General features: G+C 42.0%; 2 protein-coding genes across 2 annotated transcripts; both read right to left on the minus strand.

Moving 5' to 3' along the window:
- Positions 1 to 1,767: 1,767 nt before the first annotated feature.
- LOC104433220 (plant-specific TFIIB-related protein PTF2) lies at positions 1,768 to 3,828 on the minus strand. The gene has a single exon (XM_010045904.3). The coding sequence runs from the start codon at positions 3,650 to 3,652 to the stop codon at positions 2,051 to 2,053; it is 1,602 nt and encodes a 533-aa protein (XP_010044206.2). The 5' UTR covers positions 3,653 to 3,828; the 3' UTR covers positions 1,768 to 2,050.
- A 659-nt stretch (positions 3,829 to 4,487) lies between these two features.
- On the minus strand, positions 4,488 to 11,824 carry LOC104433219 (protein CELLULOSE SYNTHASE INTERACTIVE 3). Its single transcript, XM_010045903.3, has 9 exons — positions 11,473 to 11,824; positions 10,298 to 10,648; positions 9,986 to 10,201; positions 8,614 to 9,266; positions 7,912 to 8,008; positions 7,764 to 7,817; positions 7,552 to 7,670; positions 6,071 to 6,258; positions 4,488 to 5,300 (listed from the first exon to the last, which is right to left on the minus strand). Exons 1-9 carry the CDS (start codon positions 11,701 to 11,703, stop codon positions 4,663 to 4,665), a joined length of 2,547 nt encoding a protein of 848 aa, XP_010044205.2. The 5' UTR covers positions 11,704 to 11,824; the 3' UTR covers positions 4,488 to 4,662.
- Positions 11,825 to 12,088: the final 264 nt, after the last annotated feature.

Consider the following 12,088-nt stretch of genomic DNA (forward strand, 5'->3'; position numbering starts at 1 on the left):
AAGCACAATTTCATCATTATCATGCTCGATGGAACTTGTACTTTGCGTTTGGTTGGCAACGTTGGAATGGAAATCTTATTATTCTTAATCATATGTTCGGTTGGCCATTTCAGTTGGTTGGGCGAGATTGATTTCGATCGAATGCCAGTCCTCCTCCCACAGCACAGAAAGAAATTTAATAAATTATCTATTTTTAGAAGTATATTATAAGATAAAACTTATTATTTTAATAAAATAATCGATGTTTTTGGAGTTCATTTTCGAATTAATTGTAACTCATTATTAACAAATTATAATTAATGAATAATAGGATTAACCTTAAAGTCTAGTATACTATTAATGTAAATTGCATAAAATTTAAATGAATAACAAAAAAAATCTCATTCAATTGATGCCCAGAACATTTTCCTTATAACCAAAGATAAGAGGTCATTCCATTCTATTCGGCAATTCACCAAATGAAGATGTTGAAATTGTTTCACTCTGTTCCGTTGCACTCCATTTGCTGAATCCATTCTATTCATTTTCCTGAATTCATTCCATTCTATTTCATTCCATCATATCAAACGCAACATAAGATAGAACCGTTGCAGTGGAACCATTAACCATCAATCAATCCTATTAATTATACAAGCAAATTACGATTTTGAGAAGCTAGCGATTAGTATCCGACATATAGAAGCAGGCGAAAAGATGCACATTGATCAAATTCCAACTCCTCCTTTAGTCTACTTCATACTCTGGAGTTGAATGATAAGAATAAAGAAAAACGTTTTGAGTGAGGGAGGTTATAATTCTTTTGAAAATCTCATATGTTTTGAAAACGAGGTAACTCATAAAGAGAAGTGTCGGTTCGATGGTCAGAGGAAATCCGGCAAACTGCACCTAGGTCAATAAGGCAAGAGCAAACACCAGATTACAGATGAGGAAACAACACAACTGGGATGTCGAAGTGGGAATACATACAGCACGGGAGACGGAAAATGCAAACATGGATTGATACGAAACCTCATTCCTCGAGTTGGAACTTGTTAATCAATTTCCGTCGGCGCGGTGAAGTCTAAACATGCTTGCGAGTATTCTTGTTAATGAGATATTTATCAGGTATGGAAAGGATTCCCTCGACAGATTTACCTTCGTGTTTGTTCTGGTCATCAAGGGAAGGACTTGCAATTGCATTGGATGAACCTTCAGCTGCCACTTTGGACATCATGCACTTAAAACTCTACGAGCTATGAAGCAGTAAAGTTATGCTTCCATGGAAGAAGCAATACAGACTTGTTGTCTTACTGGTTCCATGTAACATGTTAATGTCCAAAGATGAAAGATTTCTCAGCATACATCTTTGAAATTAGCATCTGTTTTTAACAGATTGGGAACTGCCATTGGAACTAATTAATTTTATGGAAGATAAGGCCTTGCTAGGTTTTCTTTTCCATCTCCTCCTTTCTTCCATGAAACTCAATCTTTCAACATTCTTTTTGCGAACCGCTCTTGAAGGGACAAAAGAAACATGTAATCTTGGTCCGTCCACAAAACTTTCAGCTGCACCCGGTTCGCTACGGTAGCTTTTCACCCTGCAGCCCCATTTCATGACCACCATAGAGAGAATGCAATTATGTAGTCATGAAACTCTATGAAGCACCTGACAGTCTGGGCGAAGCTCAAGCCACGCCAGAGTTAATCTGATGCAGGGGCTTCTACAACACGAATGAGCCAAAAATACATAGGAACCGCAAGCCCCCTTTAACAGACCAGATCATGGAATTTCAAAAACAGCATTTGTAATGCAGAAAATTCTATTATGTAGATGGGATTTAGATCTTCCTCTGATGTTTCATATCAATCAAACCATCAGGAAAACGACTAACTCGTGCTATACAGATTCTGTTTACATTGGTATTTCGACAAAAATGCTCTGCAACTACATTGACAAGCAGCACCAGCATGCCTCAAGAGAACAAAAGGGGGAAGGAAGAGCAGAGTCGATCAACAAAAAACGAAAGAATCCAAGCATGACCCAAAAAGGTTAGTATGTTATATTGGGTGCCTACATTATCCCAGAGTTGAAGACATGCAGATCGAGCAAAGTATTGTAGTGACCCTTCTCGATTTCCTCCTCCTTCACCTGATGAAGAAGCAGGGCCTCGATTATGAAATCTTCCCAATCCACGTCTATCGCTTGACTTCTCTTTCTTTTCTTCTTACCATGCGCAGAACATGATGTTTGGGAATCACAAATGTCGATAGGACCAGAAGCTGTGGGGTGCATGATCCTATTGATGCGCTGCTTAGCAGCATCGATCTTCTGTCTCCTCCTCTCGTAGGCGATACAGCTGTTGATGAAAGAAGGCGGCATGGCGTCCAATCCCACGTCCTTTTCCAATATCTCCTTAAGCATCAACCGCTTGCTCAACGACGATTTTCCCATCCACCAATCTTTAGATGCGTGAAAATCGAAGCTTGTTTGCCTTCTGCCACGAGCATTCGCATTTTCGCCGATGCAAATAAGGGAGGCCCTTTCCTCCAAGAACTTTGAGTAAGCCAATGCCAAACACTCGTGCGAAATCTCAATCCTATCCAACCGATCCGCATCCGGTCCTCGATGATCATCGCGTTTATCTTTTGCATCAAGATAAAGAGATTCGCTCTCCAAATAAGCTACATCGAAATCATACACATCTTTTCTCAAACATTCACTCACCACATCGCCCAAATCGACCTGCCCGGCTCCCGAATCCTTCTTCTTCGCGCCTCGCTCCTCCATCGACTTCATCTCCATGTACTGGATCACGAGTGGAGCATTCTTCACCACATTCTTTACTGTAACCTCCTTCCCCCAAGGCAAGGCACGGGAAACCTCCACGAGCGCCTCCAGCAGCTCCTTATACCGCCGCCTGGACGTCGCGACGGCAGCATGGAGCTCCCTCGAAACGTCCGAAATCTCGAGCTCAATCTGGTTCAGCTTCGAGACGAGGACCAACACCGCGGCCACCACCGGGAGCGGCCTCCTCCCCGTGGTCAAGAACCACTTCACCGCGCACTGTATCAGGAACATGCCCTGCTTCCGCATCGTCTCGACCTTATCCCGAGGGAGCCTGGAGAATCCGGAGAAGTTCCTGACGGCCCGCTCGAACGCGACCGCGACGTCGTAGACGGGGAACTCGCCCCTCAGCTCGAGGAAATCGACCACGCGCGCGACCATCCTGCCCAGCTCGTGGCCGTCGCACCCGATCACCGACGCCGCCTCGGCGATCGGGAGGGACTGGCCCTCCCTCCTCATGACGACGCAGGCGCACGCGCCGATCAGGACCGGGAACCACTCGCCCTGCCCGAACTCATCCTCCGTGACCCGGCAGACCATGTCCCGGACGTCCTCGGACCGGGAGCCGGACAGGCCCAGCCGGAGCAGGAAGTCGTCGATCACCTTCTGGGCCTCGAAGACCTTCTTCTCCCGGTAGTTCAGGACGGTGCCGGTGCCGGAGGTGCCGACGCGGACGAAGGTGCCCTGGGGCCCGCTGATCCCGCCGAGGTGCGCCTGGAAGTCGTCGAGCTCGGCGACGCAGCCGCACTCGGAGCACACCAGGATGCCCGAGACGTCGTCCCGGGTCAGGGATCTCGCGCCGCAGCTCTTGCAGCGCGACCTGTCCATTGACGACGGCCGGAGAAAGAGGAACTCCGACGATTGGGGAAGAGGGATTTCTCTCTAGGGTTTCGTGATTCGGCGGGGGCCGCCGCCCGTTCGATTTTTCGGGGAAAGTTTTCAAATATTTTCCCGAGAAAATTTTTCGAGAGTTTTCGGGGCCGTGTTAAAACCCTGGATGAAAAGAGCAAAGGAAAGGACGGAAAATCCCCTTCTTCTTTTTTTCCCGACTAAATAAAAGCACATGCATATGCGTATTTGGAAAAAAATTTAAATTATTAAGGAAGAAAGAAGGTATATGCTGATTTGAATTATTCCAGAAATTGGATTTTGAATACCATTAATTTTAACAAAAAAAGGTGGATTTATTACGAATTTATACAAGCATGTGAGGGATTTATGGTATAACTAAGAATAATGATTTTTTCCACCAAAATTACGGTTTTCTTAAATGTTCAATAATTCAAAGGTATGATATTGCTCATTAATACAGGGGACCCTCATGAAATTTTTGAGTAAAATTTAAATAGAAAGAGATTTTTCTTTGGGTCGGTAAATAGAAAAAGAAATAGAAAGATATTATTGAGTTTACTTCACGCGTATCGTTTTGCTATCCGAAGTTCACTTCTCATTCCTGATTTTGTCTGCGAAAGTATCAGTGCTTTACATATCTCATCAGTTCAAGCTCATCTTGCTGGCTCTCCTCTAATTCGTAACTCGCCATCTGATTTCATGTGTGTTTTTTAGGCTGGAAGCGGTCCATTCATTCTAATCACGCGAGGTCACGGCTTGCGCACGGATCCAACACATTGAACCCCTCTCGGAAGTAAGATGAGAGCGATGATATTTCCAAACCTTATGCCGACCCTTATAAGAATGACCCTCTGATCGAAGGCATCATAAGTGTAACAATGCAAGTATCAAAATCTCGCAAAACTGGTGGATTACACGACATCATCCGCTATGCTCTTTTTACATGTACTTCGGTTTTCCTGTGCATTTTTGAATTGACCATCAAGCTATACAGGCAATGTCCTCAGCAACTGAAGCGCCCTCGTCCACTGCGGTCTCTGCGCTAGAATGATTCTCCTCAGAGCAGGCACGGCTCCGGCTGCGATGATCGCCGGATGATTCTCGCTGTCCATGCTCAAATTATACAGTATCGACAGGGCCGCCTCAGATGCCCTCTCGGTCCCTTCTTCCAGGAGATTGACCAATGGGAAGATCCCGCCACCAGAAGCGACCGCTCTTGTGGAATCCACGACCCCCTCAGAGATTATCCGGTTGAGTTCCACGGCTGCAACCTCTTGAGCTTCTGGAGAGAACGAGGCTTTCAGCTGTTCTATTAATCTCGGGATTGTTTCATAAAGAGTCACCTCCACATTAATTGGATTCTCGAAATACTTGCTGAAACCAGAGAGCGAACTTAGTTTCACTAAACAAGCGGCCACCCAATCCTTACAGTGGACAGGGATGTTTGATTTGAGGACTTTCCGGAGCAAGTCAGTGAAATGGGAAGAATCTACACTCTTGCAGAAGTGATCGGAGTCGAGAAGCTTCGTTAGCAAGCGAGATGCCGCAGATATTGTGAGTCCAGCTTCTTCAACCTCCAATGCATATTGTTCTGGCTGCTCTCCCTCCACATCAGATTCTGTGTCTGGTAAATACAAACATGATTAATGTCAAAGGTATGAAGCAGGAACAGAAAGCAATGCCAAAAGGAAGAGTGAGCGCAAATCATCAACCACACGAAGGAGGGAGCGTGCGTCGAGAGAAGGCAATTGCAACAATAAATGGTCGCCTGAAGACAAACAGGCAGAGTAAACAAGGACCTTACAGATCTGCTGGACAAGTCATAGGCATATTATGCGTTTCCTTGCCAGATAGAGCAACAGAGAAACAAATAAATGAAGTGCTCAATATCATGATAGTGATAACAGAGCAGGAAAGTATTTTCCATTTCAGAGTAAACAAAAGGTTCAATATCATGACAGTAAGAACATTACCGGAGTCTCCTACACTAATGCTTGCAAAAAACATAAGCAACGGTGACTTAACAAGTACAATCTATGTATATGACTGACTCCATGGACATCAGAAGAAAAAACAGATTAGTTTTTGAGAGGTGCAAGTGTAAAACCAGAAATTTGTCTTGCAGAATACAAACTCACTCCAGTTGCCAGATTTTTTCCCAGTCACTAAGCACAGTGCATGCGCTTTATCGTGATCCTCATTAGCTTCAACTCAAAAACTTAATGAAGTCAGTTAAATCCCATGCTAATACCGCGACAATTTACTCAGCAGTGAGTCCTTTAGAACAGGACCCGAGACATCAGGCTGCTCACAGGTTACATCCAAGGTAAAATTGCTACGAAATGTAATCTTGAAATTTGAAATTCTCTCGTCAAAAGCATACATTTTGCTTACCTTCCAAAACATTTAGCTGGAAGACTGCATCCAGGCCAGATTTAATGTCTGCAGGATCAACTGTGTCTACATTGGAGGTAATTGAAGCAAATTCAAGGATTGAAGCTGCCTTTCTCTGTAGAGTTAATGATGACGTCTTCAAAATCTCAAAAAGGCGAGAAATGACAGCAGAGTCTATCATTTGCACCCTGCAGTTTATTTTGAGGCATGCAAAAAGTAAATGCACTCATTCAAACAGATTCCACCAGGCACCAATACAAGCAATATAATCTGAAACCAACACCATATTGGATCCGGATAACAATGCATTTGCAAAATCTCACTTCCAGTCCAAAGAACAATGAAAATTCATACCTTACTTGTATAAATTGAAAATATCACATTAGTTTCTTTGCTTGAGAGATAGAGAATCTCGAACTCCTCAAACTTCTCATTTATCCACATTTATGTGTGCATACATGAATGCCTAGTCCAGAGTAGAAGCTTATCCAAAACCAGCAATACTTGTTATGCATTGTGCATCGACCCATCTTACAGTCAAATATAGCTACATCAAAAAGTGAATCGACAAGAGACTAAGAATCCCAATTAGTCCCATATTGCCTACGTTTCCCTGTCAAGATATATGTCTCCACCGGACACTATATATATACGAGTGAAAAATGGAGATCATCAGTATAGCATTGTTCCCCATCAAACTGATATGGGAGGCCATAGGCAAAGAAGAATAAGCAGTGAGACAGGATGCATAAGAACATGAAGAAGAACAAAGCCAGGCTAAGAAGAAGAAGATGGCAAATCAACTATGGAGTAGTTGTCAGTTTTAGGCAAGCTGAGCATAAGACCACTGGGTGCAGTAGCAGCAGTCGCCAGATTCAGACTAGGAGACATATCCAGACAGTTGCAAAAGGAGCATGTAAAGTAACTGACTACTAAACTTCCTACCCTTTTCCTTTTTTTCTTTTGCTGGTCCCATTATACTTTTTCATTGGACAGGCAGTCCATGCCAGATTCTAGGGGGGTTTTTCTAGTTTATCTGCTCCAAAACATACTTTTTGTAGGAACCCAGTGCTTAATTAGATTTAACAAAGCTATTATAAATATTGAGAGTAAAAGAAGACACTTTAGAATTCATTTCACACATTTTAGAATCTAAGTATCGCAAGCACCACACAAATCTCAGGTCATGCAACATTCGTTTAGTATACAAACTTGGCAAAGCTTACTCGGTTAACACATGAAAATGAAGATTTCGTTCATTTCAGATCTTCGTGAAATTCATGTGCTGTATTTGGCGTTTAATACTTGAATTAATCAGTGTAATTTTCTGATGACATAAAAGTCACAGGATTAAAGGGCGATAATTTTGACAACATAGGAGTAACACAACATACATGAAATAAGAAGTATATACCAAGTAATAACTGATTAAGAATGATGAAGAGGCAAAATTGTCTAGTTAGGGAGATCAGACTGAGTACCTTGAATTTGTTGTTGATATGGAATCCTCAGAGCTCACCCCAGTAAACCCATTAGCAGCATCAGATCTACTAACTGAATCAGAACTTCCTTTTGATCCATTAACTGGTCCATCATAAAACTGAAGCATACCGGTAAAGATAGTCAGAATGTCGTTCTTTGACAAAGACCAATCTTGAACGAAAAACAAGAACATAAGGACAGGACAAGTGACCTTGGATCTCATCTCTTTGGTGGGATCTAAAATCCTGGTAAGTAAATCCAGTGTCTGCCCATAAGAATAGAAGGTTATAGAAACGAAAAATTTCAGCAATTTAGGAAAAGAGGCAGATAAGTATATGAAACTAAATAGCTAATGAAACCTTGTCCAACAGGGTATCAGAGATTTCTTTCTGCTTCAGAGTATTGATCAAAGGACGCAAAGCACCTTCAGCTTCAATGATCTGGCAAACACCATTGCTGCACCAGAAAATAACCAACATGAAAATTGAAAATAGATATAAGATGAAAAGATGTAAAAGAGGAAAATGCTGCTAAATCCAAATACTAAGTGGAAAGTGGCTGACAAACCACTTTAGATATCATAGACCACATGTAAGCAAACATGATAACATAAAACCGAAACAGTGAAGAAAGATCTAAAAATCTAAAGCCCAAACCCATTATTTTCCAGCTGGATGGAAAAAGGGAGGGTATCTGAACTCATGCCGAATTAATCAATAACCAACATCAAAGAAGGCAAGTGCAAACTATCAACGAGCCTCCTCCGAATTTATAATGCAAAAGAAGCAAAAGTGTGGAGCACTCCATGTTGTAGTTTTCAACCCTACCTTAAGTTCTTAAAAACAATTCAATCGGCAGAGAGACCAACTTTCAAGTGAGTATCTTTCTCCAAAGTTCTCACCTCAAACATTATACTACCATCATCTTTCTAATATTAAACGATTTCTTTTTCTAAAGAGAGAAGGATACATCAAAATATCTTGGACAATTGCTAGATACATGTAAAATGAAACCTGTCACAATGAGTTAAGGGCCTTGAAACATATAGAGGTGCATGTTACCTGAGGGACAATCTCTCAAGAGCATGGGTCGAAGCTATTTTTATAGCATCATTATCCCACTCTAAAAGCTTCACCAGATGCTTGATAGCACCAGCTTCTTTGAATGAGATGCGCATATATTCATTGATAGATGCATCAGCAATGGACTCAGCAGCTCTTGTTATCGCAGACTCGTCTTCAAGTCCAAGAATTAAAATAAGCCGAGCTACACCATCCACACACGGCAAAAGTGTTAACCTCCCACCAGAAGAATTCTCAGGTTGGGATTGCCTTTCCTCTTCTACTTCAATAGCCCCAATTCTGGCAAGAAATTGTTGATGAGTCCGTCCAACTATCGCATTCATTCTAACTTCCTCAACATTCAGGTTTTCTCCATTTACATTTAATCCAAGCAGTAATTCAGAGGCACCGAACCTTGAAGGGCCCTTAGAAGTCTTTTCAATCTCTGTACCATCAGGCAAGCTAGGCCAAGAATGCAAAGATGGCCTATAGGATTTATATGCATGTGCACCGACCATGGGAACAGGAACAACACCCTCTTCAATAATTAGAATTCGATAGTAATCGTTCTTAGCAAGTTCCAACAACGTGCTTTTCGCTTCCTTCCTGATGACTTTGGATCCCTCCACATCAGGCTTTAAAAGAGCCTTTGCCTGGAATGCACCAAATAGATTAGCCTCTTGTGAAGGAAGACCAAAAGTCAAAGTTATCATCATTCAGATAAAGAAGAGCAAAAAATTCCACTCGACTGACATGCTTATACACTGACAGACTTAGCCCACTTCATGACAGATGATCATCTAACAGACTCCAAAAAGTCCAGCAGTTTAGTATCTCTCAATCAGTTTCTCTCGGCATGAAAACCAAAGAGAATACAGGTCAATATTGCTCCAAGCCTCCTAGGGTCACCATACTTATTCATTGTAACACTGACACAAGACATATTTTAATACATGTAAAGCATGTTTCAATGCACATAACACGATGACGACAAGAAAATGCTCCACAGATTAAAAAAAGAGGAAAATTATTCATGAATACGCAAGCAGGTGTGTATCAAGTATTCAATCAGAAGCACTGTTTCAAAGTATGTCAGAATAATAGCATTGTACAAGTCAACATTTTTTTCGGTACATCTCAATGCTGAGTGGCAAGAACTTGAGACCATGCACTACTAAATTATTAATAGTTTGAAAAAGATGAAATTTCTTGAATAAATTTAGTCCAACGCTATTAATTTTGGTTCAAAGGTGACCTTTTTCAAGTTCGTTTTGCATTAGATATTTGGTCTGACATGTAAAGTGCCATTAAATTTTTTAGCACTATCAATTAATCATTGCTCAAGGAACCATGCAATTAAAGGAAGCCTCACCAATTTTGGGATGACACCATATTCAACCATGATTTCATGATTTGATTCACTTAGCGCCAAAGTAGATAATACCCCTCCTGCTGCCTCCTTCACTTTTATGTCCTCATCATCCAGGGATTTAATTATTAATGGCAAGACCTCAGAGTTCGCAATCTTCAATCTGAAGTTCTCATCCACTGCCAGGTTCCACAAAGTACACAAACATTGCTCTTTTACCTGCAGAAATTAGTTCATAAAATGCCTTAATTTCTCCTTCCAAGACCCATATACTCAGTGGAGAGAAATTCTGCCAATAGATACCTCTGCCTATACCTCGGGAGTCAGAGAAGGCCGACTTAGCAAACCAGTTATCTCCTCCATGGCTCCCGCTCCAGCCACTGACTCTCTATATATATTTACAGATGATATTGATCTCAGAAGTCCTGCAGCTGCTTCACATGCTGAAGTTGAGTCTGATGTAAGAAGATTCACTGTTAGATTTATGCACCCCTGAAATTGCATAATGGCATCGATCTGCTTCTTCCCTCCCAGTGAGTATTTCCAGAGTGCCACTACTGCCTGTTCCCTGTCAAGAGGATCTTGGTCTAGCCCAAGCATCCGCACGAACAAGGCTACATAACCATCACCGACACTGGAATTGCTACCATCTTTTTCCTCAATGTTCTGGATCTCAAGCAACAAGACAAGAACAATTGTGAACCAAATAGGATAGCGCAATGTACGATACGAGGAGGAAGATGATATGTCCAGTAACAATCATATCTCTTTCAAATTCCTCTTGCCTGATAATTAGGTGAAGGAAGATACATATGCAGGGAAGAACAACAAGAGAGAGACAAGAAACCACAACCCTCAGCAACTAACCTCACTGTCGTTGATGTAAACAAGCACATTAGACATCATATCAACAGAAAGAATGCACTAAAATCACTGCACATTCCAATGCATTTCCCTGACATTTTGAATGGGCCCATCCTAATTCCAAAGCAAAATGCAAAACAAGCAATGTATTCTCCGAGAGAGCTAAATCATTACCTCAAAGAACCTACACAAAACCATGTATAAACAGTAGAAACATAAGACATGAGCGCCTTTGCACTTTCATTACTATTAAACATAACGGCATGCCCGTAACGTCCCTGTTCCTCATTTCAATAAACAATGAAAAGAAAAACGCGTATCCATCAACAAATGGCAGCTCAAATTGTTAAATCAACAGAATGAAGAACAACTGCCAACTCCCTATGTGCGACGACGGCAAAATATCCTCTTCTCTTCCCAAATGCGAAAACAGAGACAATCCCACATCCCCTAACTCAACCATAAAAAAAACCCTCCCAAGGAAAATGCACCCACACGACCCATATAAAATAACCCAGTACGCCTAAATTAACCACGACCAAAACAAAAGAAAACTTGAAAACTTTTAAAAAAAAAAAAAAAACGCAGCAGAAACGGAGAGAGGCCACGTGAGAAAGGGAACTCACGGAAGACGCGGACTGGTGCGTGGAAGCGTCGACGGCGCCTCCGCCGTCGCCACTGACCCGGGCGAGAAACGAACTGTCGGCATCGAATTTAGTACCGACCAGCGTCCTCCTCCTCCTCCTCCTGGTTCCGGTGCTCGGGAATCGAACGGCCTCGGGACGAGAGCTCGGAAGAACGGTCTGCCGGAGACGGCGAGGGGTGAAGCTGAAGTGGGTCGAGATGGTGGCAGCCATCGCTGCGGCTGGAGAAGATGTCCGTGGACTCGCAGTTGATTGAGTAGAGAGACTCTGGACTCGGTTCGTACCAAGAAGGAGACGGAAAGATATTTCGCGCTGCTAGCGTTTTCTCGCTCGAGGGCTGACCCATTGAACCTTGGGCTTTGTAGGAATCTACTAGAAGAGTCTCTTCTTCTTTTTCTTTTTCCAAAAAAAAAAAAAATACTGTTATTTTTAAAGTTAATATCACAAAAAAATCAAAAATCCCAAATTGATATGCGTGTAATAAAATTATCCAAAACTAACTTTTTGATCTCAAAAATCTTAAACTTGTACCAATTTGAAAAATTTTGTGCTATTAAATTTTATTTTTATTGACGATAATTAATATATATATATAGTG

The sequence above is a fragment of the Eucalyptus grandis genome, chromosome 2, assembly GCF_016545825.1.
Source record: "Eucalyptus grandis isolate ANBG69807.140 chromosome 2, ASM1654582v1, whole genome shotgun sequence".
Taxonomy (NCBI): Eukaryota; Viridiplantae; Streptophyta; class Magnoliopsida; order Myrtales; family Myrtaceae; genus Eucalyptus; species Eucalyptus grandis.